Source organism: Somniosus microcephalus, chromosome 25, assembly GCF_052327205.1.
Source record: "Somniosus microcephalus isolate GS21.2 chromosome 25, FLI_Smic_1.0, whole genome shotgun sequence".
NCBI lineage: Eukaryota > Metazoa > Chordata > Chondrichthyes > Squaliformes > Somniosidae > Somniosus > Somniosus microcephalus.
Window position 1 is genome coordinate 27,784,011 of NC_141011.1, and position 27,345 is coordinate 27,811,355.

Genomic DNA, 27,345 nt, shown 5'->3' on the forward strand with positions numbered 1-27,345 from the left:
TAACATTGTGTGCCTGGAATTCCCTGTAATACCTGCTCCATGGCCCTCTGCCAAATTGCTGGAGCCGATGCCACTCCAAAAACCAGTCTATTATACCGATACAAGCCTCTATGCGTGTTGATCGTGAGATACTGGCGTGACTCTTCCTCACCTTCCATCTGTAAGTACGCCTGCGCCAAGTCTATCTTGGTGAAGTGTTTCCCGCCAGACAACGAAGCGAAGATATCCTCAATCCGCGGAAGCACCGGATTAACAGTGATCTTGAAATCTCCACAGATGCGAACCTTCCCCGGTTCCCCCGGCTTGTTGCTCGATGAACGCTTCATGACGGGAACAATGGGCGTGGCCCACTCACTCCAGTCCACCTTAGACAGTACTCCTGAACGTTCTAGCCCTTCCAGCTCCGCTTCCACAGCAGGTCGTATCGCATAAGGTACCGGTCTGGCTTTGAAGAATTTCGGGTTTGCATGTTCTTCAACCTTGATGTTTGCCGTAATTCCTCTGTGTTCCCAGTCCCTGTTAGAACACCTCTTTAGCATCGTCCAATATTCTGGACAATCGTTTAGGTTTGACATCTTTTTTACCGGAATCTACCGTTAGTGCTTTTAAGGAATGCCAGTCCATATTTATTCTCCTGATCCACTCCCGTCCCAGTAGTGGTGGACCTCCCTCAGGTAGCACATATAAGTCCATTCCTCGGCTTTCTTTGCCCTTGTGGACCACCTTTACCTTTATCTTTCCGATGGGGTATACTCTTTGCCCCGTGTATGTTTTCAATACAATCTCCGTATCCCGTAGGGGAATATGTGGGAATAACCTTTTGTAATCTTGCTTATTCATGACCGTCAATGCCGATCCAGTGTCCAATTCCATCTTCACTTGGACTCCTGCTATCTGAAGTGTGACCCAGATAGTTTGGAGGTCTGCTTCATTACCCACATTGTGTACTCTTAGACAACCCAGTTCCTTACTGCTGGAGTCTGAATCTGACTTCTGTTCATCCGAACTGTTCTCTGTCACCTTGTGTACCTTTCTGCACTTTTCCTGCGGTGACTTTTTGTTGCTGGTCTTCTTTCCTGACCGGCATACTTTAGCTATGTGACCAAGCCTGCCACATTTTCTGCATTCCTGATTTTTGAACCAGCACTGGTTCTGATCATGCGTTGTCTTTCCACAACGATAACACTTTACTGCACCCAAGGCCATTTGATTGGTGCTGAGTTCCGATGACCTTAGCTGCATTTCTGCAGTGCCTCTCGCTGCGGCTTCGTGCGATGCTGCAATAGTGACAGCTTTATCAAGCGTAAGATCATTCTCCTCTAGCAGTCGCTTTTGTGTTCCTTCTTTTAACAATCCACACACAAATTTATCTCTCAGCGCATCTGCTAGTCCTGTTCCAAACTGACAGTACTTTGATAGCTTACGCAGTTCAATTAAGAATTCAGCGTTGCTTGCTTTCTTTCAGCTGCGTTCTTCTGTAAAATTTAAATCGTTCTGCTATCAGCAGCGGCGTGGGGTTTAAATGATTTTTCAGGACAGTAACAATATTCGCGAAAGTCTGATCCGCCGGTTTATCTGGTGATACAAGGTGCTTCAATAGCCTGTACGTCTTCGCACCCATTGAGTTTAATAAGGTTAGTGCTTTCTTATCATCTGGTACCTCATTTGCTTTACAATAAACTTCCATGCGTTCTACATACGTGGCCCAATCTTCGACATCGCTATCAAAAGCATTGATGTTACCATGTTTAGGCATCCTTGCAAGTTTCTTTAAATTTTCTTTTTCCCAAAATGGCGGCTTCCCGCGCTTGTCGTCTTCCCCCGCCTACTAAAATGGCGGCTTCCCGCGCTCGTCTTCTTCCCCCGCCGACTACAATGGCGGCTTCCCGCGTTTGCCTTCTTCCCCCGCTGGCTGCAATGGCGATTGCCGTGCTGCTGCCGTTCTCGCCTCCCCAGCGGTTCTCAATTCCCCGACGCTTTTTTGCTCCCCCGCGGTTCCCGTGGGCATTCACGCTTCCCCTGCTGTTGCGCCTCTCCGCCCCGCTTGCAGGCCGGTCCTTTACACCGGCTGCGGTTGAGTTCTCCGTGGTTCTCGTGGCCTTAACGCTGCCCCAGTCGCTGCGCCTCTCGGCCCCGATTGCAGCCCGGCCCTTTTCACCGGCCGCGGTCGAGTTCTCCGCCCTTTTTCCTCCGTTTTCCCTCCCCTACTCCACAGCCAACGCGGCCGACTTTCTGCTCGTGTCGCTGATCGGCTTACCCACCACCGTGGTAGAAGGGATGATCACTGCCTGTCGCTGATGGAGGGCTTCGTGGTCAGAATTTTTCTTTTTAACCTGGGTTCTCGATGCCTCCCGTGCGATGTGGTGCTCAGCAGGATGATGAGGGCGGATGCCTCTTCTCGACGCCCGTTCTGAGGATGAAGCTGCCTTGGATGTAAAACTGCCGCAGGGTAAGATCGGACTCGTCGCCACTGTTGAGTCTGTGTGTCCCAGTTATGCTTATTATAAATCACTGGACACAGACAACAAGAATAACTTTAACAGGTCTTTACTATTCAGAGGTCAGGGCTGAACTGCCCAGCAAATCACTACACAACGTTTATATACCGGTGTGGTCACCACCGGTATTACAGTATACAGCAGCCAAGAGAAAGTAGTACATCTCTTAAGGTAGTTCTCTTAAGGTGGAACAGGTTACATACACCACACATGGTATGTCTCTTCCTTACTAATGTTTGTTTCTATCAGACACCATGCAGAGATGATGCATGCTTGGACTGGGAGAAATTTGATTTACAGATTCCTCACAAAGGATTGCTTGCTGAACTATGTGCCTAACTGGCTTTGACCCAAAAGCCTGCTGGAATGCTTTTTTAAAAAATCAAAAACGTCTTTGATTTAATGACTGTTTAAAAATTAAAATGGTCAAAGGGCATGAAAATAAATTGAAGAATACGTTTATTTAATTAATGGAGAATCTTGTTCCAAAAATACCATGGGTGTAACTTCCTCCACTACGATTGTTTCATTTACTCTCTAAGCAACTTGCAGCATTGAGAGTTGTCACATTTCTTTTTTAAGTTTACATTTTTTTTTTCCTCTCTTGATCGTCCCTAGCCCTCCTTCCTTCTCATTTGTCTCACCATTGATATGGGTGCAAGCAAGAGAGCTGTTCCTATGTATCTAACCAGTAGATGGCGTGCAAGAACAATTTTTAGTGACTTATGCGAGCATTTTTGTGTGTTTTCATTCATTTCTCACTAATCTCGTGTGCACATTTGTGTCACTCCCTGACCGCAGAAGCAGGATCAGAAACTTGGCTGTGTAGAAAATTATGCACATGAATAGCATCTTCCATTCTTGTGACCTTTGTCTTTGTCTTTTTCTCTTCCTACATTTTGAAGTTTGCCTTTTTAATGCAATAATGTTATTCATATTAAAATAAGTGTTTTCATGCCTCTGAGCCAAGTCTTGTGTTCATTTACAGAATCCTGCACAAAGGAAATTGAGTACAAATCTATTGTAGATACAGTATATAGGTTATATCTTCCTGAAGACATTTTTGTTGCAGTATATGTGTAGATTTATTCTGGGACGTGAGTGTTTATTGCTCTGTGATGTTACTAAAATAAGTTGTTTATAAAGGCACTGTAGGGGTTCTCTTTACTACCTACTCCAGTTCTGATGTGCTGAAGTTAACCCATCTGAGCTGAGTACCAGAGAGAATAATTAGTACACATAACCAAGAGGCTGCTTGTACTTGTTTGCCATAAGCCCTGTTTTTCAGTACTTTTTTGGAATTGAGTAAGCAAAATATTTTATATAGAACCAGGGGTCACAGTCTCAGAATAAGGGATCGGCCATTTAGGACTGAGATGAGGAGAAAGTTCTTCACTCGGAGGGTGGTGAATCTTTGGAATTCTTTAACCCAGAGGGCTGTGGAGGCTCAGTCGTTGAGTATATTCAAGGCAGAGATCAATAGATTTTTGAATATCAAGGGATATGGGGATAGTGCAGGAAAGTGGAGATGAGGTAGAAGATCAGCCATGATCTTATTGAATGGCAGAGCAGGCTCGAGGGGCCAAATGACCTACTCATGCTCCTATTTCTTATTATATTCTTATTAAAAAGTGTACATAAAATATTCATGCTGCAGATACTTTTATGGCCATCTGGGATTATCTTTTTTTTACAAAAGAATGTTGAACTAAATGGTTGTACAATGCTATTAATGTTGACTGTGTTATGTTCTCTGCAGGACTACGTATCAAACAGGAGCCGGTAACCAGTTACCCTCAAGTGGTGGTGGTGAGAGTTCCCACTCCTTCAGTCCAGAATGACAGTGACATCACTCTACTGCGGCACCTGGAGAAGATGGGCTGTCGCCTGGCTAATCGTCCTCAGGCCATATTGCACTGCGTCAACAAGTTCTGGACATTCCAGGAGTTAGCTGGTCACGGCATACCACTGCCTGATACGTTCTCTTATGGTAAGTATAAATGGATGTCAAGGACCCTTTTGCAACTTTTGAGTCTTTAGCAATATTTTACTTTTGTTGAATCTGGTAGTCAAATAAACACTTAATACCCTCTGACAAAGTAATTGTATCAGGACACAAGCTGGTCTGTGCAGTCTCCAGTGCTGTAGCTTTCTCTGGTACCTGCAATAGTTATATGTGCAGCTGTAAATTTACAGTTGAATATGAAAGCTAGACAACATTTATCAAGTGTGCTTCCTTACCATTCTTGATCTTGGTGTCCTTTTTTATTGTGGGTACTGTGTGTCCCTGGAGACTTGCAACTGTTGCATTTGATATGGTTTGCATAAGAGGTGACTAAAAGCTGAAACGGATTACCAGGATGTGTAGTTGAAACCAGAATATTGGATTTATTTAAGAAACGGCTCGATGCTGTAATTGGGTCAGTTTTCTTGAAGGATAAGATAAAAATGTGTATCAATTTTTGGCCCATTTTGTATATATTTTTAATTTTCTGTTTCTCTTGGTCTGGGGGAAGAGAGGACAAATTTGTTTCCTTCTTGCAGACAGCCAAATTAGGAGGTGGGGATTGAAGCATCGAAAATCTTATTCCTGTTTGCACAATAACCTAGAAACTCTGTTCTTTTTACAACAGGTGGCCACGAAAATTTTTCCAAAATGATTGATGAAGCTGAGCCTTTGGGTTATCCGGTGGTAGTTAAAAACACACGAGGTCATCGAGGTATAAACTCTTTCTCATTCTGCAGTTGAGTACAGATACAGTAAAGCCACATAAACTTGTATTTAATTCCACAATCTTTATTATCACTTTTGTTAAGGACCAGAATTCAAAACCGTGAAGGCTGTGCTGAGATAGCTGATCTCACCTGTGATAGCAGTTGGGGCACTACAATTGGTCAGTTTCCCCATCACTGGGTTGGGGGGGCAAGGTCCATGTGCAGAGTCAGCCAGGCGTTTTGCTTCTGATCACGATCCAGTGACCCCTAATGATAAATATGAGAGTTTGGATTTGGGCGAAGACAGGCTTGGCTGTGATGCCGCCACCATCCCAGTGTGCAATAGCCTGCCGACACACTCGCTGTCCAAGATTGCACATTAAGAATTAGCCCCCTTGGTGAGGTACCAGAGGGTGCCTGGTGCCCAGTGGAATGGCTCTCCCAGCATTTTCAGGAGAGGAGAAAAGTAAAACAAAGTGAAGGATTAAAATCTGCCTTTTTTTTCAAAAATAATTTGAGTTTACATAAAAATATTATGAAGTGAAATACTGAGCTGTCTTGTATGTTGGTTAGTGCCATGTATATAAAGAACAATACTAAACCTTATTCTTTATTGCCTCAGCAGAAATTGCACATTATTTATAACCTGTTCAGATGCATAACAAAGTTTTACTTGTGTGTCGTTCCACTTCAGGAAAAGCAGTGTTCCTGGCACGGGACAAGCATCATTTGTCCGATTTATCTCACCTGATACGACACGATGCCCCGTACCTTTTTCAGAAATACGTGAAGGAATCTCATGGGAAGGATATCCGCGTGGTCATGGTGGGAGGCCGTGTGATTGGTGCAATGCTGCGCTGCTCCACAGATGGCAGAATGCAAAGCAACTGCTCACTAGGTGAGATTTTGCACTTCATGGGTAGTTACTGGAAGATACGTGGCTCCCCCAGTGGCTCCATTGGGAAAGTCAGTGTGTAACTCAGTTATACGGACTAGAAGTCCCAGGTTTGATCCCTGGTCTGGTTTGGGACAGTTGGTCTCATTGCTTCAGGTTTTGATGGGGGAAAATTCAGCAAGGGTTCCTGCCCCTAATAGCAAAATAAAAACCGTCTGCAATTAAATCTGACGTCAGATTTGTACTGATGCCTCTGTGCAGAAACAAAATGGCGGGGTGGGGAGAGCTTCTCTTCTGTCTTTGTCTGTTGACCTTTGGCTCTCAAGAGGAAGATGGTGAAGGATCCAAACCCATTGTGAACTAAAATGTTAAAGCAGCAAGAAATGCCAGGATTCCGCCCCACATGAACTGATCACCCTCCGATATTTTTTCACACGTAAGCAGTATCCTGGCTCCTAAACAATTTTCCTGTTGACTTTTGAAATGTTGCATTGGTACCATTCTGTTGATCTGGGTTTAGGTACATTATTGGACAGTGTGGAGGGAGCTTACTCCGTCTCTAACTGTGCTGTACCTGACCTAAGAGTGTTTCTTGATTATCGCTGGGCACCACATATGGTAGGTGTTACATCTCCAGCACTAACATCCCTAATCTTGAGTAAAAACATTCAGCAAATCCCCCACCCACCCTAAACCAAAACACTTCATTTTTTAAAAATTGATGATCGTTTGAAGCGTGTGTTCATTATATAGTAAAATGTTCCTAATCCAAACTAGCCAGGAACAACCACAGTTCAGGTTAGAGTAACATGTTTATTTATAGTATCTGTAACTGTGCTTCTCGGTTTGCAGATTTGCTGTGTCTTGAGTGTTTGTTTCAGTACATAAATACCAATTCCCCACGCTAACGAGAGATGGTCTTTCCAACTCCCCTGTTCTCAATACTGATCTGTGCAAAATAACTGTCTTTAGATAACTGGTGTTGTGCCTTCCTGAGAAGTAACATATTAATTGTGTTTGCATGTAAATTTGGTTAATTACAGTAGGCTTGGTTACCAAGATGTGTTACATGAGTATCATATTATAGCAGATAAAAAATTACAATTTTTGTAAATGAGTATCGCGTGCTTATGCTTTATTTCTTGTAGACATATTGGTCCCACACCTAACTTCTTGTTTCGTTTTTTTTTTAAAAGTTAATTCTGCCATTTTACAAAGACTGTTGTAAGGCTGGATTGCTGGTTTTTTCTATCATTTGAGGCCTTCAGTTGTGAAGGTAGAGCATCCTCCAGTGGAAACTGATACTACTGCACTTCAGTTCACTGAAGTGATCAGGCTGTAAAGCCATTAGAACCCAGAGTTTGGGAGCTTGGATTCAAACTGAAAAAAACATTTCTGCCTTCCTTCAAACGCATGACAGTTTAATTTGCTGCGTGGTTAAAATCCAAGAGTTTGACTGCAATGCTGACGAAAGGCAGCATTGGACAGAGTGTGGCACCCTAAAGAAACTGAGGCCACTGAGGGTCAAAGGGAAATTCCTTCAGTGGTTGGTTATGTCAGACACAAAGGAAAACACGTAGATTGTCGGGCGGCAGTCATCGCAGCTTAGGACATCATTGCAAGATTTCTACAGGGAAGAGTCCTCTGGCCAAACTTCTTCAGCTGCTTCAGCAATGACCTTCCCTCTGTCATAAGGTCAGGAGTGGGGCTGTTCATTGATAATTCCACAATGTTCAGTTCCATTCACAACTCCTCCGATAATAAAGCAGCCCGTACCAGCCTACAGCAGGATCTGGACAACATCCAAGGTGTTGGGCTGACAAGTGCAGGTAACATTTGCATCACATAAATTCTAGGTAATGACCACCTCTAGCATGAAAAGGCCCAACCACCTCCCCCTGACCTTCAATAGCACCGGCATCAACATCTTAGGGGCCACCAATGACCAGGACCAGCCATATCAACATCGTAGCTGCAAGAATAGGGCAGAGGCTCAGTACGGCGTAATAAGCGGCTCACCTACCGACCCTCTCAAAGCTTCTCCACCACCTACAAGGCTCAAGCCAGGTGTGTGGTGGATAAGCCCACTCGCCTGGATAGGTGCAGCTGCAACAACACTCAAGAAGCTCAATAGGATCTAGTTTGCTTGATTTTTGCCCCTACCACTGGACTTGATATCCACTCCCTGCAACACCGGCACATGTGGCTGCAGTATGTATGATCTACAGGGTGTGCTGCAGAAACTCAACAAGGTTAATTCAACAACCACACTCTCCCCTGTGACCTTTACCATTGAGAAGGACAAGACAGCAGTGTAATGAGAATTCCCATCACCTCCACGTTTCCCTCCCAAGTCTCACACTATACTAGATAAGATAAGATTAGAAGAGCAGGAGTAGGCCATACGGCCCCTCGAGCCTGCTCCGCCATTCAATAAGATCATGGTTGATCTTCTACCTCATCTGCACTATCCCCATATTCCTTGATTCCCTTAATATTCAAAAATCTATCGATCTCTGTCTTGAATATACTCAACGACTGAGCCTCCACAGCCCTCTGGGGTAGAGAATTCCAAAGATTCACCACTCTCTGACCTACTGCCTTGGACATATACCGGCATTACTAATTTGGTGTTCTGGAATTCCCTACCTAACACTATTGTGGGAGCACCACCACCATGAGGACTGTAGTGGTTCTAGGAGATGGCCGCCACCACTTTCTTGAGGTAACTAAGGATCGATAATAAATGCGGCCGTGGCAGCATTGCCCACAACCAGCAAACAATTTTTTTTGTAAAAGGTTTGGTGAGGGGGAACTGGAGACGAATGATGGTAGTGTCAAAAGTAAACTGTTTAAGACGCCAGTTGGAAAAAAATTGTCATCTTCAGCAGTTAGCAACAGACATAGAGAAGTCACAGTTCTTCATTTCAAGATTAGCAGAATTGCTGTGTGCAGATAAATTTATTATTTGGGACCTGACAGACTGTTGGGCAAGCTTCAAGTTAAAATGAGTTAAGACTGGAGATTTGAGTTCTTATTTCCCAGCAGAGGTTTCAGCTGTAAATACCAGGCTTCCTGACTGTTGCATCGAACGCTTAATTTTTCATTTTAAAAGAGTACCTACATACTTCTACTCATTTTCTCTGTAGTGCCCTAAAAATAATTTCCAATTTTCTTGGGAGTTCTGAACTAATCCTGTTTTTTCTGTGTTTGACAGGAGGTGTTGGTATGATGTATCAGCTGAGTGAGCAGGGCAAACAGCTGGCAATCCAGGTCTCCAATATCTTGGGCATGGACGTGTGCGGTATCGACCTGCTCAGGAAAGATGATGGTTCTTTTGTGGTGTGTGAAGCCAATGCAAATGTAGGCTTCAGGGCCTTTGACAAAGCTTGCAATCTGGATGTAAGCGGTATCATAGCGGACTACGCCCTGTCGTTGCTGCCAAGCAGACTGACCAGAAAAATGTCCCTCCTTTCTGTAGTTTCGAGTGCCAGTGAAACAAGTGAGCCAGAGGTGGGGGCACCAGTCAGCGCCATCCCGGAGAGTGTGTTCACCATGAGTGTGGGATCAAGCTCCAGTGAGAGTGACCCTGAAATAGTGGAGGTCAGGGATTCTGACACTACTGCTTCCAGGTCCATGCACACTGTCCTGCCCGAGCCAGGCTACAACATGAACAATCTCATAAACACTGAAATGAAACTATTGAGTGAGTGAGGTTGAGGAGCCTCTACTAACAGGTATAACAGACAGGGCTGCTTTCCCAGCTGAACTGTGGATAAAAGACTAAAAGAATTGATGGAAGGGACACTTAATTTATTCTCCATATTAACCATTATGTCAAGTCTGGGTTTGTTGAATAACCCTGAATGATATTATAACCATTAACTCACTCCTGGGCAATGGGTTATGTAGTCTCAATGGTGGTGGGGGTGGGGTTAGGTGCAATTTCTAAACTTACTTCAATAACACAATAGTATGATTTCAGTTGTTTAGTTAAAAGGCATTGCCTTGGCAATAAAAAGGTAGTCAATATCTGAAAGAGAAAGACTGGTTAATGTTATGGAGGAGACCCTTCATCAGTTCTTGTTGGGAAATGCACAGCCTCTGCTAGACACCTCCCTGTGGTGGCATGGCTGAGATCAGGAACTTCCTGTATTTAGAATCAATGTCTTGCCTCTCTGCAATGAACTGCACCTCCATGCTATTTTCCCCTTCCCTAGAATAGCTGTTTAATATATTTATTTCTTACTGTCTGCTACGGCAGCAGTGCTAGTTGCTAAAGTCTGCGTCTACTGCACAGACCTTGAAGACTTTTCAGGAATTTTAGTGGGAACAGTTTGAACTGGCATATGCTAATAAATGAGCCGATTATTATTCCGGAGCATGTAGTAACTCACAAGTTGAGATCTTTTAACTGGTCTCAGACCAAAAGCGTAAGGATGAAGGGAACGGAGAACATCAATTTAAAGTAAAATTGCAGCACATACCAAAAATGACACGAGCCATGATTTCAATTCTTATCTCTTCCACCCACCCCCCCCCCAAAAAAAATCCTTGAACAGTGAGATTAAAATACTGATTATAAAATAAACACATTTCTGCAGAAAGTAATTTGAGAGAAAAATCTAATCAGTAATATATAAAAGAGCTTAGATGATTAGTCATTTAATATTTTTAGCTGTTTTTGGAATTTGGCATGTGAATTTGCCTACCAGGTTGGTTAATGGATAAAGGATACGTGTTGATGGGGTGTGATGATAAACAGTGGAAAATTGGTTGCTTACAAGTAGTTTCTCTATGTTTGAAGGTGAGTTAGAAGTTCTTCTCAGCTCGAGATTTGGCTGTAATCTTGATGAAATCTTCATTTTTGTCAACTTAATTGATAAAATTCTGTTTTTCTCAGACTTGCGATTGCATGGAAACAATCCCAGGCATAGCATAGAAACATTGGGGAAATAAATAGGATACGTAGTCTAGCCCATAGATACAAAAGTCCTTTTGACTCATGAGTGACCAAGTTGACGTGTGGTGTAAATGCATTGAATTGTGGCCACTGTTCATTGCCCCCATTTCCATTTCACCGTTTTAATTTTACTTGCCAACACTTATGCTAACGTTAAAAAAAAAAAAATCAAAGATGAACAAAGGCCATTTGTTCCATTGAAGCTTGTCTCTCTAGTATCCTAATTCTCCAAGTAATGGCAGAATTCTTCCCATCGTGCAGGTAATTGGTTAATGCACGGGGATTGATCTCAGCTTCTTAATCAGCTGGTGAAATGTAAAATAGGAATTAACTGTAAATCAGTAAGAATTAGAAAATTGGTGTAATTTGACGTGATTCAGAACAGCAAGTATTGATGTTTATATACCAAGTATTGGTTATCTGCACAACAGGTGAAATCTGCAAAGCTGCTGCAAAGTCAGAGCAAATGTATGGGGATTGATCTGTGCTCTTTCTGACTTTGCAGAAGCCAGCTCCAGCCTCTCGTGGTCTGCTGAGCCTCTTATTAAAAAGTAAAGTGTCTGTACTGTATTTACAAATTGTATCTCCCAACACGGTGGGCACAGCACCAGTATTATGTTTTCCTTTGAAAAATTTCAGTATTTTTCCTGGCTTTTATAATTGCTGGTGAGTTTGAGCGCACATTACTGAATGTGCAAATTTGGCAGTTAATGGACATGTCAACAAGCACAAGGCTCACAGGCACTTTAAACAAACTAGGATGTTGTCATTTAAAACTAATTTTAAATAGGAAAACTCAGTTTCAACAGTTTTTGTTGATGCATAGGCTTTCGTCATCATACAGTTGTAAATACTGCCACTTGAAACAAAAGCCGCCAGTTTAGCTAACTGTAACGTAATGCCTAGCTGTCTCATTCCGCTAGATGAAAGGCCAACTAAAACAACTAGGTGTTAAGTGGCAGCTAATACTGTAAAATGAGCAGGTAATGGGAGTCAGAAGCCAAACACAGTAAACTGCTTAAACCATTATAATGCCCATGTTTAAAAAAAACACTGCCAATTTTTGCAGTATTAAAAATATATATTGCATTGAGAGAACCTGAAATCCTGGACAGATTTGGCCATAGAATCTACATTTACGTGTCTCAGAATTTGGTTGGGTTTCCTACAGAAATTGGCTTCAGGTGCTGCAGAATTCTAGGTCCCTAAATTTAATGGATGATTTCTGCGTGTAAGGAGTCTCTGTGATTGGATGCTCAACAACAAGCTGTCTGTGCAGCTCAATAAGACCAACAGTGTTCTCTAAATAATGTGGTACTCATTAATGTAAAGGCAATCTGGCCATGGCAAGTACTCTTTGCACCATTACTGCACAGGGCAGCTCTCAACATAACCTGTTTGTGTGTGTGTTTAAAACAGTAAAAGAGCATTGTACACACTATACACTTGGAGACTGCACTGACCTGTGTTTGCACAACAACTGGGTTAAATGTAATTAATTCCTTCTGGAAGGGCTCCAGCTAGCCAACATGCGATGTTGTGTTAACTACAATTCAAGGGACTTCGAACTAAAGTAATTAAAATTGGCTCTGTCTGAGGGCTTGAGTTAAAAGGTTCACAGCATCCTCTTTCACCTTTTTAACATCCTCAAGCACACCAGCCTCTATCTTTTAAGATGGCTTGTGAACATTCCCAGCCATTTTCTATAAAAAAATTCCTGCAATTTAAAAAAGACAACAGGGTTACTTTGAAAAATTAAGATCCAACATTCAAGGCTTTATCTGCATTGTTGTAAAGTTTTCACACAATATTCTGATTGACTACTTTGACTCTGACTCTGTTCCAGCTGCTGCTGGGTTTAAAGTCAATGACTTGAAAATCCCTGGAACTATTTCCATGCAGCACTGAATCCAGGGATAAAGCCCAGACATGGTTCATCGTGCTTCACTTAAACTTGTTGACTAAATGTCTTAAAGCAGATGCTTAATTTTTCTTTTGCATACCATTCCCTGATGACTGAGTGTGTGAATGCACCACATGGTACAGCACTGAGCCACGCAATCCAACACACTCGCTGGTGCTGAGTTAGCATATCTGAATGGGGACACTGCTTTTGGTTGTCCTGTGCCTGGGCTGGAGGATGGGTGTGGAAATTGGCCTCAGTGGAAGTGTTTGTAAATAGTAGAAAAGACACAGTCAGGCTTGACTCTTAATCCAACAGCCCACCAGTGTTTGCTATTCAGGCTTGCAGGTGAAGAATGGCCATGTGTGTGAAGTGCCAGAGGGTCACTTTGACTGGAACTGTCACCCAGCATAAGGTCTGGTCTTCAGGGGAGTAAAGATGAAGGCGAAAACTCAAATTCAAAGTCACCTATGCTGAGGAAGTTGTGCAATTTCTGTGGTAGACAGAAAATTCTAATAGTCAATTTTGCATCTGTGTACATGCAAATAAAATTAACAGTAAAAGCAGTATGCTTTTATAATCTTTCTCTCTCCTCCCCCCCCCCCCCCCCCCACAAAACACCAAAAGAAAAGGATTAGCCTTGACATTCTTTCTAAAGGAGCCCTCGGGTTACCCTGTAAATTCAGTGTTGTAAGAACTTTGTTGAGGTGGCAAGTCGATGTCTTGATCTTGAATAAAGTGTAACTGACTCCCTAGCCATTTTGAGGGAAGCAGAATGGGTTGTCAAGTCTGAACATCTTCACAGTCACTGCTAGTGGCTAACCCACGAGGAGCTGTGTTCAAGTGGTATGGACTGTCCCCAACAAGATAGTATTTGTTGTTTTTGCTTCCTCCTTATATAAATGTTCAGCATTTGGTTTAGTTGACTAAATGGGTGGGGAGGCTACTGCTGTTGATCAAGGTGCAACATTGGTGTGTAGGCTGAATTGCAGAGATCCAGAACTGTTGGAAAATCTACTTATTCTGACAGTGCAGTATAGTTTGCAATTTAACTTAAGAACATGCAAGAGGATGAAGAGCCTGTATGTTTGAATAAAGATGCCCTATAATTGCATTGAGTGTACTTGCCTCCCTAATAACTGAGGGATGGGAGAAGAGAGGAAGAAGAGTGCCAATGGTTCAAAGCTTGAAAGTATTTTAAAATGGTGAGGGAGAAGCGGTGAATGTTTGCTGGTGCTCTACCCCCTCACCTTTTTCAATAAATTGCTGATTTTTATGTATTTTTTTAACCTATGACAAGCTGGCTGATGTTTAGGCAGTGGTTGTGCACAGGACATGTCCTGGTTACAGTAAGATATGTTAAACATCCACAAGTGAAGCTGACTGGATAACTTGTCGGATCATTTATGATCTCTTATAGCTAGCTGTTGACCTGATATTTACGGTACGCATCTAAAATTCAAAAGAATTTTTGCTTTTGTGACTTAACTAGTAATGGGGTAAGGGAGAAGAAAAGGTAACTTTATAAACTAAGCCAATGATTCTCAAGCCATGCACATGATGAAAAACCTTTTCGGACATAAATTCCTTCAGCTCCAAGACCACCAATTAGGATTTCTGAATGCAAACTTCAGAGATCAGTCTGGCAGCTATTTCTACCAGCTGTTTGATAGACGAGTGCTATATGATACCATGTACAAAATGTGTTGCCATGCAAAACACTGACTGTTCGCTAACAGGCTGGCAGGTTTAATCAATTACATTAAGACTATACTGGTGAAATAATTTAATTGGAGTATGTTGATACCAAAATTTGATTTTGTTTAAAATTGTGACTGCCACCCCCCCCCACCAATAATTCTAGAATGAAATGTGTACGGTTTTTGTATGGAGGTGAGGGAAGAGATTTGAGCCTTTTATCCACACTTTCCCTTCATTCCAGCTTTGTTGATGTGAGCATTTGAGCAAAAATATTACTGCAGATCCTTTGCATTTGCCTCACTCTGATTAATAAGGATTTTTTACCAAGTGGCTGTTCTCCTTTCCATGGTACTTGAAACTGTCGGATGTATTTATATATACTCAACCTTAGTGTAACAACAAAACGGTTTCCGTTGATTTGTAAACACTGAGTCAGATCAATACTGTGACTCCCCATTGTGCTGGAAACTTTAAAGTGTAAGCCCCCAGTAGCTGAGGTTTCAAACCCAATTGCAGATCTTTTACCACAGCCTTAACATGGTCTCTATATCCATGGCAGACTCGAGAGCAGTTCATTGTACAGAGTGTAAAATTGAGGCAGCCTCACCAGTCCTGACATTCCATTGTGTTTGCAGACCAACTGTGGGAGAGCAGGAGAAGCAGCCCTGTCCCATTCTCCAGGCATGAGTAGAATATTATACATATGTAGTTAGGAATTAAATTTAACTTGTATTTAAGAGAAAAAAATATTTGAACATCCAAAACTGTTGAGTTTATGCTTTTACTGCTTATTTCATAAACGCGCAGTGTTCTTTAAACATTGGGGTGGGGGTGGGAGGGAAGGGTCTGAAAATGTACATTTAAATAATAAGCTGTGAGTGTTCCAATGCACTGAACTGTACAGCTGTGATGTTTGCATTTACTGACTGTTTCACTAACTGCGTTTCTCTGTAGAACATTGTGTTTGGAGCAAGGTTGATTTTTCTTGTGTAAGTGTGACTGTGTGCATGCAAGACTGGGTGCCTTGTTCAAATGTTGTGGTTGACACAATAGTCAAAGGCCATGAATGAGTTGGAGTACAGGGCAGTTGTACAACCAAGTATCCTTGACAACATACACTAGGGACATAGCTGAAACAGTTTGAATGATCAAAGCCTGAAAATTTGTGTGACTATCTTCATTGAGATGGTTTGGGATATATGCACGACACTTGTTTTAAATGATCTTTTATTGGGGTAAAGCAACTTTAATTTAAGTGCAGCATTTCCCATTCTGGTCAATGTTCATGTGATATGAAAAGTAACCTAATGGTTGTTTCCTTTTAGATAAGGTAAAGTAAACTAAAGGGTGACTCTGTTTCAGCCAACAGCTTGTATTCAGTGTATACATCTTTGGTTATGCATTGTGCATGCACATATTGCAACATGGGCTGCGATTAAGATCTGACCATAGTGATGTGTACAGTTACTGGTAGGTTACCTTCAGCATCAAGCTATTGGGAATTGTAAAATTGTTGACTGACACGTCAGACAATGCAGAATAAAAATGGAGTATGCTCTTTGTTTAAAATAATCCATTAGACCCTTGGGCTGCAGTTCTGGATGGCATGGAGACAGATCGTGATCAGCACCAAAAGTACCTTATACATTAGCTGAAGATTTTTTATAGACCTGAATTTATCTCCCATTTTTGTGATCTTGTCCAACTGGCAGCTAGAATTTGCAAGTTTATAAACTACAGTAAACTTTTCATGTGTTTTTGTCACACAAAGGATATTTTATAAATTTTATTAGAATTTTTTTAATAACATTTTTACTATTGATTATTAAGTACCTTTCCACTGGGCAGTTGTCGTTTGGATTTGGAAGGAGGCTGAAGCAACACATATTCCAGTTGTAAAACTGGTGTCTCTTAACATGCTGCCTGCACAGCCTGATTGTACTGCTAAGTGACTGTAGCCCAAAGGTATAATAAAGCAAATAGTAACTCATTTTCTGACAGTAGTACTTCAGGTTTTGCCTCCTGATCATACGAGTGGCATCCTGTGTCCAAGAATATATATTAGCCTTTCGCTTTTGTCATCAGGACACAAACTCTTAGTCATTCTGGTCCTTTTGGGCAACCTAGTAGAGTTGTGGGTTACTAATTGTATTATATGTTATGCATTCCCTGTATATGTGTGTGTGTGTATCAGAGAGAGAGCGAGCGAGCATGCGTGTCTTTCGTGATTGTACAGATTTCAAGAGTGTGGTTAAATGGGTAAGTGGATTGACTTGCGATGTTTGAAAACTTGAAGGACTAATAAGATTGAGAATGCTTGGTAGGGGTTTCATGACCATTAGAGTGGGAGTAAGCTGAATTCCTAGACATCAGCATTCTAACTTGCTTCCAACAAGTATATGGATTTTTAACAATAAACCAACTGGAGTTTTAATACATTTGTAGTTTCTATAGACAGATAAGTGGTTGTGACTTGAACTGCACAGAGGAATTATATGTATGAAAACATCTACAATCACATGTTCCTTGAACCCTGTCTAGTTTTAAATATACTCAAATCATTTTTAAAGATTTGGTTCAAGAGGAGGAGAGAACTTTCAAACAATGCAGGATAAAATGACAATTGAGAATTCCTCCATTTAGATGCTTCTGCTCCATTACAAAATGAAATATTTGTGTGGTTTGTGGGGAATACAGAATTTCAGTACAATATTAAGTAGCTAAGTGGGCCTTAAAACCTATTGCTACCCCTTTTTGCAGCAGCTTGTGCTGCATCAGTTATTTTTTCCTGCACCATTTATCTTTCAGCCTCTGTGGCACTGAATAGTAGCAGTGCAAAGCCACACTAGTGGTGAATATATTATGAGAAAGATCCAACTACTGTACTAGGCTTTTAACATCAGTAATACAAACTGCAAAACATTACATATTTTAAACAACAGTAAACACTCTGGCCCCAAGTTCCTGTAGATTGGGTTTAATAACAATCTTTAATAAAAAATGATCAGCTGAGGCTATTTGCAATTTATCACTTTGGAGTTTATAGAATGTTTATGGATGTAGCAGTTTGAATGTGAAACTCCTACCAAGTGGTGCAAACTGACCAAGTGCTGGTGAAGCTGGCCAATTATTGGTAGTTGAATAGCTAGTTGGAATGGCAGGGATGTGGTGTTAGTCACATTGATCATGGTGAATACTGTACATATACTTCTGTTTCAATTTTTTAGAATGTAATAAAATGATTCATAGAAATTAAAACCATCTATTAAACTGAGTTGTGCTTTTTTCTTTAATTTTTAAAGAGGAATAAGAGAAGGGTTACACCAAACATAGATACTTAATGTGCTTTCTACAGATAATGAAACAGCCTCTTGGAAAATGTTTTTCCCCCACCAGGATTGCTTATAAAATTTCAGCATTAAATGGTCATGTCTGAACTTTATTGAGAAGTGAGTTTTGAATTTACTCTGGTCCAGTATAACCCAGAACTGAACTACAGAGACCATGGATGGACAAGGGGAGGGAGTATAATTTACCAAACATTCTGTCACTCTTGCAGCCCAGTTCAGACGACTAATGCTTTTACTCATTTCACAATGCAGTAAGAAGACACTTCAGATCACTGTTTCTTGCTAATATTTGCTTCCACCTTTGGCAATAGATAACACACTTTACTTGGATAGCTCTGTGAGTGTGTGCATTTGATACCTGTTAAGTCAAACCAAAATAGGTTTACCCACTGCATGTTTTTTTATAATATATATGTTCTGTACCAGTGTACATTACTTTGTTTTTCCACACTAAATGTCATCTGCTATTTACTAGATATCACACGTCCACTAACTTTGCCCCCTTCCTCAAGGCATTCCAATAGATGTGAGGCACAGTTTATTGCAAGAGTACGCACAAACCTTTATCACTGCTCATAGTTGCCTACATAAAACAGTCACCACACTTCAAAGTATTCTATTAATTAGGGCTACTGCTTGCTGTGTCTTGTGAATTAATGCTTACAGAAACATAGATACCAAGTCTGTTGAGGACCACAGGTAAAAAGGGGGGGGGGGGGTAAGAGACATGGGATGTGGTGCCCCCTGATCATGGGTACAGCTGATCTATTGTTTCGAAGACCATGCTGGGTACTCTATATAGTTTCTATTATCCCACGATTGGCTCGGCAAGTTTAGTGACATACAGACCTGTAAGATCCCTGGTTTGATCTCTGGTCTGTGCTGGGACCCTGTTTGCTGGTTCTGATGGACATTCACAGTCCCAGGACACTATTTAGAAGAATTGTCCAAGCCAACATTCCCAAAAGCAGGTTCATTGGTAGGTTGTCTAATTGCTTTTTGTGGGATTTTGCTATGAATAAGATGGTTGCTGCATTTGCATAACAATCACTGCACTTAAAAATAATTGATTGTGTACAAAGTACTTTGTAATATGTTTGAGACATAAGGTGCTATATAAATGTTTTTTTGTTGCATTGATGCACTATTTGCTACATGATACTGGCTTTTATCTGTCACAGTTGAAGCTTGTGCCCCTGACTTCCTGTAAACTCTTTGCTAAAGAAACTCAGACAACTTTCTATGTGGAATTTTTTTTTATTGCCAAAACATTGCAGTACCCCACACCACCTCCATGTGAGTATATAAAAATATAACCAGTGCTCCATTTTGGTACACCGAGTGAGCAACCTGGCACAGCAACTTTTAGCATGAATTCGCCCATGCGTAGGCGGATGGTCCCTTCCCCCCAGGATACGAAAGTGCCTTTTCAGCCATCTCGAGAAGACGCTTAATGGTGGCAATCTCTTTCTCGTTTTGTAAAAACTCGCTGTCCTCCAGAGCCAGTTTCCCATATTCAACTGCCTGAAACAAGAGACAAACCTGTATTAAAGGGAGCTCTGTACTTTTACTGAAAAAAAATACTAAAGAAATCACCCTTGATTTAGTGAAATGCTTCTAATGGGCCAGTCCTGACCACCCAAGAACAAAAGAAATAGGAGCAGGAATAGGCCATACGGCCCCTCGAGCCTGCTCTGCCATTCAGCAAGATCACAGCTGATCTACCTCAACTTCACTTGTCCGCCCTATCCCCATATCCCTTGATTTCTTTAGTGCCCAAAAATTTATCGATCTCAGTCTTGAATATACTCATCAACTGAGCATCCACAGCCCTCTGGGGTAGAGAATTTCAAGACTCACAACCCTCTGAAGAAATTTCTCATCTCAGTGCTAAATGGCCAACCCCTAGTTCTAGACTCTCCAGCCAGGGGAAACCGCCTCTCTCACTGTGGGAGGAAAATAAATTTACTTGGGGGCCCCAGGGTCTTCCCAATATATTACAAAATTGGTCACCAGCCTGCTGTTAAAATGCACCAGGCTGTAAATTGCATTAATGTCGGTGTCATGGCTCTTCAAGACAGGGCAGTGTGAATTCCAGGATTCCTTTTTGAAAAAACTGTTCTATTAATGAAGAATCGATTCCCTGATTCATGGTATAAATTGATCAATAATCCCATGCTAATTGCTAAACTATGTTTTGTATAGCGAGAGAATAGGATGAGAAACGGATTGGTAACCAACTACTACCATTAGGGTCAGAACAAATCAGTAATGAACCTGGATGAGTCACTGATCAGTTATATTTTCATGCGTTCCAGATTTTTATGAATTTACTGTAGTTGTAGTAAATGTTACAGGACTTTGCTGTTCAGCTGGTGCAGAACATGACAAAATGAAATCAGGCTTCACTATATTTTATTCAGAAACTTGGAACTCTTAATGCAATGGAGTTGGTTATAACGCTACAACATCACAAAGATTTACTTAGGTTATGAATTTGTTTCTCCCAGTTTTTGCAGTATATTTCTCGTATCGAGAGACTTGGCAGTTTTAAACTGACATTTTTACTATAACTTTCTGAAATGCATTCACCCTTTACGAATTATTGAATGTAGATTCCTGTATTTTCCTCCAAGATACTTTAGAGATTCATTAATGTGTTGATTCTCTACTGGATAAAAATGCAGTTTTGATCTGCAGTAGAATTCTTTTTTTAATTCCTCTTGTTTTGGTGTCTCGATTCAGCCCGAGATGTGGATTGATGGGAGAGCACTCTGAGCTCCTCTTCCCTCTGAACAAAGTAAGTGCTTTGAGTAACTTCAGGTCATGTGGGGGATCTGTGACCCTTCCTAGGCAATTGCATTGTCCTGCAGTGCTTGTTCCTTGTGAGGCCTCTTAGGTATTTACATATATCTATAATGCTTGTACCTTCTGAGCTCTCCTAAGTAGTCATATATACCTGCAGTATTTGCCCCTAGTGAGCTTTCTCAGGCACTCACATATATCTGCAGCGCTTGTCCCTCAGGAGCCTTTCTAGGCAATTATTATTTAATTTAAGTGTCCTTTGGTTTTTTTTGTGATTTGGGTTTCTATTAGTTGTGCCCCTCTATAAAGGGGGCACTTTTGTTAGATTTCTTTTGGTTTGATGACACTGGGACAACCCAGTGTTGTCTTAGGGGTTCTAAAGGAAAGACACCTGTGGTGAGAACAGGGGTAAATTAACATCTTGGGTACGGTGCACACCCAAAACATGTCTGTTCTCTCCACAGATGCTCCCCTCGTCTTCTCCCTGACTCTTGCTGGAGTACAGTTCCATGGGCACCATCAGCTCCCTGGTACTCAAACAAGTGGCTATTCTTAGTGTGTGAACCTAGCGGTGAGTGGTGATCTAGTCTACCATGGTGTTCATTACAGTCAATCCTAATCTTGGCCACACATGCGCACTTTCCAGCAGGAATCACTGGATCGTGGGAAGCCTAATTCCTTCACTATCACTGAAAACCAGTTATATAGTCCAGTTGCTGCAAAGGATGAGCTCAACTAACAACACAGACCAGGAATCCAATCTTTAACCTGGTCGATTTTGGTCCAGTACCACACCGAACAGTGTTTTTAACCACTGAGCCAGTAGGGGAAGCTTTGGTTTTATTTTAGCAGCAGGTGTGAAGGTGAACTGGAAGTGTTGGGTGGCATTTTCTTCCTGCCCTTCTATGTTCTTGATGGGATGTGATAACAGTAGTGTAATTGGAAGCATTTTCTCCTTTTTTTTAAAAAAAAATCTGCCTCCTTTCCTGAAGGTGCTAACTCATGCTGTATACAAATCCAGTGGTTCTGACAGCCCCTGGCCCATGTGGCTGCCATTCCTGGGAACCCAGACCCCCAAATGTCACTTTGAACATATGCTTACCTGCCATCCACACATGCAATTTTCAGTAGAAGCACTGGACAATAATCGGGTAGGCACCCTCGCCACTTTTTCTGACCCTAGTCCAGGGATCATGAAACCAATTGCTACTGCTCTACCAGCTGAAATTTGCTAAATTGGTGCAGAACTCTTGATTTTCTTGACTCAGTACCATACCAGGTGATGCTGTTACCCACCCAGCTATCTACCTTTATGTGGTACTGTCATAAAGCAACAGGATGTTTTATCTAGTCATTTGTGGCCTTGTTTGAGGTCTCATCACTTAGCAATTTGACAAAAGCTTGACCTAGTCTTTAGCAATTTGATAAAACTGATTTACACAGAAATTCATGGTTAGATATTGTAGTCAATGATCAAGTCTATTCTGGTGAGCATCTAATCATTTGCGTACATTATGGGTACATCTCCTGAAAGGGCAATGTGAAACCTACCTTTTTAAAATCCAAGAACAGGTAATAAAGCATAGCCAGGGTGTGAGCAATTTTTCCAATTTTGCCATGTTTTGGGAGGTACTCCTGGTTCCGCAGGTCAAAAACTGCATGCAGGACTTGAACTGCTTCTGCTTCCTGGGCTTCATCTTCAGGATAAACAAACAACAAACAAAGAGATTGTATTTAGAAACAGAATCTCATACAGGTAATGTACAGCCGAGCTTGTGTAACAGTAATCCAACAGGAGATGATACCTACACAAGAAGTGGGGAGAATATAATAGCATTTTGGGTTTTATAAAGGGGTATAGAGTACAAGAGCAAAGAGGTAATTAAAGATGTGCATAAAGCAATGGTTAAGCCACATTTATAGTACTATGTATAGTTTTGGGTGCCCCATTTTAAAGCCAAAGAGACAGCACAGGGCATATTCACTAGGATATCAGGGATGAAAAACTATAGGTATGATGATAGATGACATAATGGGACTATTTCCACTCGAGCAGAGAAGATCAAGAAGTTTTTTTTTAAGTCTTTAAAATTATGAAGGGATTTGATAGAATGAACAGGGGGAACTATTTTCCCCAGTTGGTGAGTCAGCGATGAAGGGATATCAATTTAAAATTGTCATTGAGAATTGGGGAAGAGGTTAGGCTAAGTGTCTTTTTGCAGAATTGTTACAGTATGGAATGCTTTGCCAGTGAGCGAAGTTGAGGCAAGAGTAGATAACATTTGAAGCAGTGAAATTAATTTTGGAATAAAAACAGAAAATGCTGGAAATACTCAGCAGGTCAGGCAGCGGCTGTGCATAAAGAGACCGAGTTGATGTTTCAGGTCGATGACCTTTCATTAGAAATTAGTTTTGGATTAATTTCACAAGGAGCCGGCTGAATGGCTTTCTGTGCTGCCAACTTATGGTGTGAGGATTGGGTGTGGCTATGATGGCCTACACTGTCAAATAGCCTGCAAATTTAATGTCTGGGTTCATACATGAAGAATGGTCATTTGGGTGAGGTATTAGAGGATTGTCAACCCCAGTGGAACTGTACCCCAGCAAGAACTGGTGCCCAGAGGTGGAGGGGAAAAAATTGGAACCAAATAAAATTTGTTTCTGTTGGGAGTAGCATAATCTTTTCCTTCACTTACATACATGCTTGTGGACCCAGGAGGTAGAGAGCCATCGGATTAATGATCTTTATTTATCAATACACTAATACAAACCCAACACACGCAGTACTTATGAGGATGACGTCAATTATACTCGAGCAACGAACTCATCGGGCCATTTGAACTGCATCCTCTGACTCTTCAGTTAAGATTTCCAAAAGTACACGGGTGTGTTGTACCTTTTATACAGGTAATTGTGTACAGTAAGCATGATGTTGGTGTGCAAGTCGGTTCATGGTACGTATAGTTAGTACGCGAGTACATAAGGTTAGTACCTAAACACGTCAGTGGTTACGCAGACCACTTCCCCCGTCTCGTGTATGCTCATTAGCAATAATCTATCTTCATTATTCTCTGGACATTTCACACGCACGATTAGCCAAAGCTGGCCTTCAGAATCCTCACTTCCCTGTCTTTTTAGATTTTTATTACAATGAAGCCTGTCTTTATTCACACTCCGAACACCTCCACCAGACATCTGCGTGCCTGTCCAATAATTAACATTCCACTCTTGGGCCATCCTGCACTTAACTTCTCAGTCGGATAGCTCTGCGTGTCCCGAGTGTGATATAATCCAATTTAATCCTTACTGCTATCACCCTGCGTATATGCTGCTGACTATTCTACCTAGCTTACTGATCATTACAGTTTCTTGGGTACACTAAAACAATACACAGCAGCTCTGTTCATCGCTCGGACTGTCTAGTCAGTAATTATTCTGAAGCGCTGAGGACATTTTTGATTTTATGTGGAGAGAATTTTTAAGGAATTTTAAAATACTCCAGAATCTAACCACCTGTGTGGGAGGGATTGCGCTTAAGTGTAAATACTTTGGCATGTGGCTGGTTTTACTTCCTGCCAATATTACAGTTCTGTGTATAAATAGTGTACTTTAAGGAAACAGCTAATCATGTTGCAGAGCACTAACTGAAAACATCTTCCAAATCCACGAAACTGGTGCCGGGTTCTGGTGAACTGATGCCTGCTTTCCACAGTGTTTTTTGTATCTCCGTTTCAACCAGCTCACCCAGGAAAGCGTTCCAGATATTAGTTACCTGCATTGAAAATATGAATCATAATGCTGTTTAAATGAAACAGGACATTTTAAATACCTTTTATTTATTTAAAAGCTTATTTTTGTTTGCTAGACAATAAATGTACAAGCCTAGTTTGTGTACACATCTCATTGTGTTACAATAACAATGCTTCTCATTGACTGCCGCTGCACGGAATCCCAATGGTGCCAAATCCATTCGCACACTGCCACTGTGTAGAATGCCAATGGCCCAGTTACACACAATTTCTAATCCAAGCACAAAATGTCGCCAATTACACTGTTCTCTGGGAATTTATGTGCTCATCACAGCCTGGGATGTTGGGTTCCCATTTCCGGCACTCACCGATCATATTTAGTGTGGTTAGATTATAGATTAAAGCTTTATCTGCCCTGCTCCACCAAGCACTCCCAGGTTAGGTACAGAACAAATAAAGCTGCTTCTGCTCAGCCTCCACCTCAACCTCAAAAGTACCCCTACTATACTAGTGTGACATTTTCCATTTACTGCACTAGTGTCTCGCTCTCCATCGAAAAACATTTTTTCTTGAATTCAGAGAATTTATTGGCTGTAAAATTTTAAATATTGACCGTGGCTCAAGAATTACATTAATGGTTCCTGGCCGCTCAGTGGGATTAATGCAGTGCCTGGTACTGGTATGGCTTTGTACTGTTAGCCCATTTCATCTGGGATCGTATCGAGTGCTATAATTGGCTTTTGTGCCCCCTGGGTTTGGGGGGGGGGGAGGGGGGAGAGGAATCACCCAGAGTGCCTGCTCCTGATCATTGTTAGAAACCATCATTGAAAAGTGTGTGTAAATATCGGGCAGGGGTAGGATTGCCCTCGGCTGTGACACCCTCTATGGTTGAATAGTTGCAAATACTCACTGTCCAGGCTCATGTGAAATATGACCAGTTTTGCAAGGTACCAGAGTGTGACTAGTGCCCCCATGGAGCAGTGCTCTAGCATGGGTCAATAAATCCAGGCAAAGAAGAAAGAAAATTGCCAATTGTTTTGCCCTGAAGGTGTTGATCATGCTGGGGTGTCCGATACTGATGCTTACCTCCGAGTACATTGAGTCTGCTATGTCCATCTTTTCCAGTCTGTAAAACACAGTGGCCATGTGGAAATACCCACCAGCTGTGTGAATATCAGATGCGCTAAACACCTCAGTGGCATGGTAAATCTGTCGAGAATAAATTCCTGCACTTAGTGTCTTTCAAATGGGAAATAAGGCAGCTTTCATAATGCAGGACCTATCCATCGTTATGTGTTTTGTTTTAAATGAATAGTAAAGGTAACTTAATATTACATGGGTATAAAGTAGAAATATATACACTGATATTTTCTGTCTGATTGTTGGACTGAAATGGCAGTGGACAAGGAGAATGACTCGTGATAGTGATGCAATTCCAGATGTTTTATTTGAAAAATCATCCAGCCTGTGTTAGTCAAAAGGAGTATGTGCATTGTTTGATGTGCATGGCGGCATCATGCACTAAGCCTGATTTCCCCACCTTTAGTGTATATATGTGCAAAAAAATGTCTACCTTGCACTACTCTGAATGCACACATTAGATTTTTTTTTTTTAAGTCGTTTTTATGGGATGTGGGTGTCGCTGGCAAAGCCAGCATTTATAGCCCATCCCTAATTGCCCTTGAGAAGGTGGTGGTGAGCCACCTTCTTGAACCACTGCAGTCCGTGTGGTGAAGGTGCTCCCACAGTGCTGTTAGGGAGGGAGTTCCAGGATTTTGACCCAGCGGCGATGAAGGATCAGCGATATACTTCTAAGTCAGGATGATGTGTGACTTGGAGGGGAACTGCTGCCCTTGTCCTTTTAGGTGGAAGAGGTCGCAGGATTGGGAGGTGCTGCCGAAGAAGCCTTGGCGAGTTGCTGCAGTGCATCTTGTAGATGGTATACACTGCAGCCATGGTACGCCGGTGGTGGAGGGAGTGGATGTTTAAGGTGGTAGATGGGGTGCCAATCAAGCGGGCTGCTTTGTCCTGGATGGTGTCGAGCTTCTTAATGTTGTTGGGGCTGCACTCATCCAGGCAAGTGGAGAGTATTCCATCACACTCCTTATTTGTGCCTTGTAGATGGTAGAAAGGCTTTGGGGAGTCGGGAGGTGAGACACTTGCCGCAGAATACCTAGCCTCTGACCTGCTCTTGTTGTCATAGTATTTATTTGGCTGGTCCAGTTAAGTTTTTGGTCAATGGTGACCCCCAGGATGTTGATGTTGATGGTGGGGGATTCGGCGATGGTAATGCCTTGAATGTCAAGGGGCGGTGGTTAGACTCTCGCTTGTTGGAGATTGTCATTGTCTGGCACTTCTGTGGCGCGAATGTTACCTGCCACTTATCAGCCCGAGCATGAACGTCGTCCAGCTCTTGTTGCATGCGGGCATGGACTGCTTCATTATCTGAGGAGTCGTGAATGGCACTGAACACTGTGACGTCATTAGCGAACATACCCATTTCTGACCTTATGTTGGAGGGAAGGTCATTGATGAAGCAGCTGAAGATGGTTGGGCTTAGGACACTGCCCTGAGGAACTCCTGCAGCGATGGCCTGGGGCTGTGATGATTGACCTTCAATCGCCACAACCATCTTCCTTTGTGCTAGGTATGACTCCAGCCAGTGGAGAGTTTTCCCCCCCGATTCCCATTGACTTCAGTTTTACTAGGGCTCCTTCATGCCACACTCGGTCAAATGCTGCCTTGATGTCAAGGCCAGTCACTCTC

General features: G+C 42.0%; 2 protein-coding genes across 3 annotated transcripts in view; one reads left to right on the forward strand and one right to left on the reverse strand.

Annotated features, from left to right (window-relative positions):
* rimkla (ribosomal modification protein rimK like family member A) overlaps positions 1-17,949 on the forward strand; it is a 79,504-nt gene extending 61,555 nt beyond the window's left edge. Inside the window, exons 3-6 of the mRNA XM_085966957.1 lie at positions 4,258-4,488; positions 5,132-5,218; positions 5,908-6,111; positions 9,326-17,949. Coding sequence (XP_085823083.1) covers positions 4,258-4,488; positions 5,132-5,218; positions 5,908-6,111; positions 9,326-9,822 — 1,019 coding nt within the window. The 3' untranslated portion in view covers positions 9,823-17,949. The remainder of the gene's footprint in view (positions 1-4,257; positions 4,489-5,131; positions 5,219-5,907; positions 6,112-9,325) is intronic.
* Positions 17,950-17,952: 3 nt separating this feature from the next.
* zmynd12 (zinc finger, MYND-type containing 12) overlaps positions 17,953-27,345 on the reverse strand; it is a 39,092-nt gene continuing 29,699 nt past the window's right edge. The window contains exons 6-9 of one of the 2 annotated variants that reach the window (XM_085966956.1): positions 25,666-25,788; positions 24,476-24,602; positions 22,382-22,527; positions 19,263-19,549 (exon numbers count right to left, since the gene is read on the reverse strand). In XM_085966956.1, coding sequence (XP_085823082.1) covers positions 19,391-19,549; positions 22,382-22,527; positions 24,476-24,602; positions 25,666-25,788 — 555 coding nt within the window. In that variant the 3' untranslated portion in view covers positions 19,263-19,390. Of the gene's footprint in view, positions 19,550-22,381; positions 22,528-24,475; positions 24,603-25,665; positions 25,789-27,345 lie in introns of both variants that reach the window. The other variant, XM_085966955.1, reaches the window with a different exon arrangement.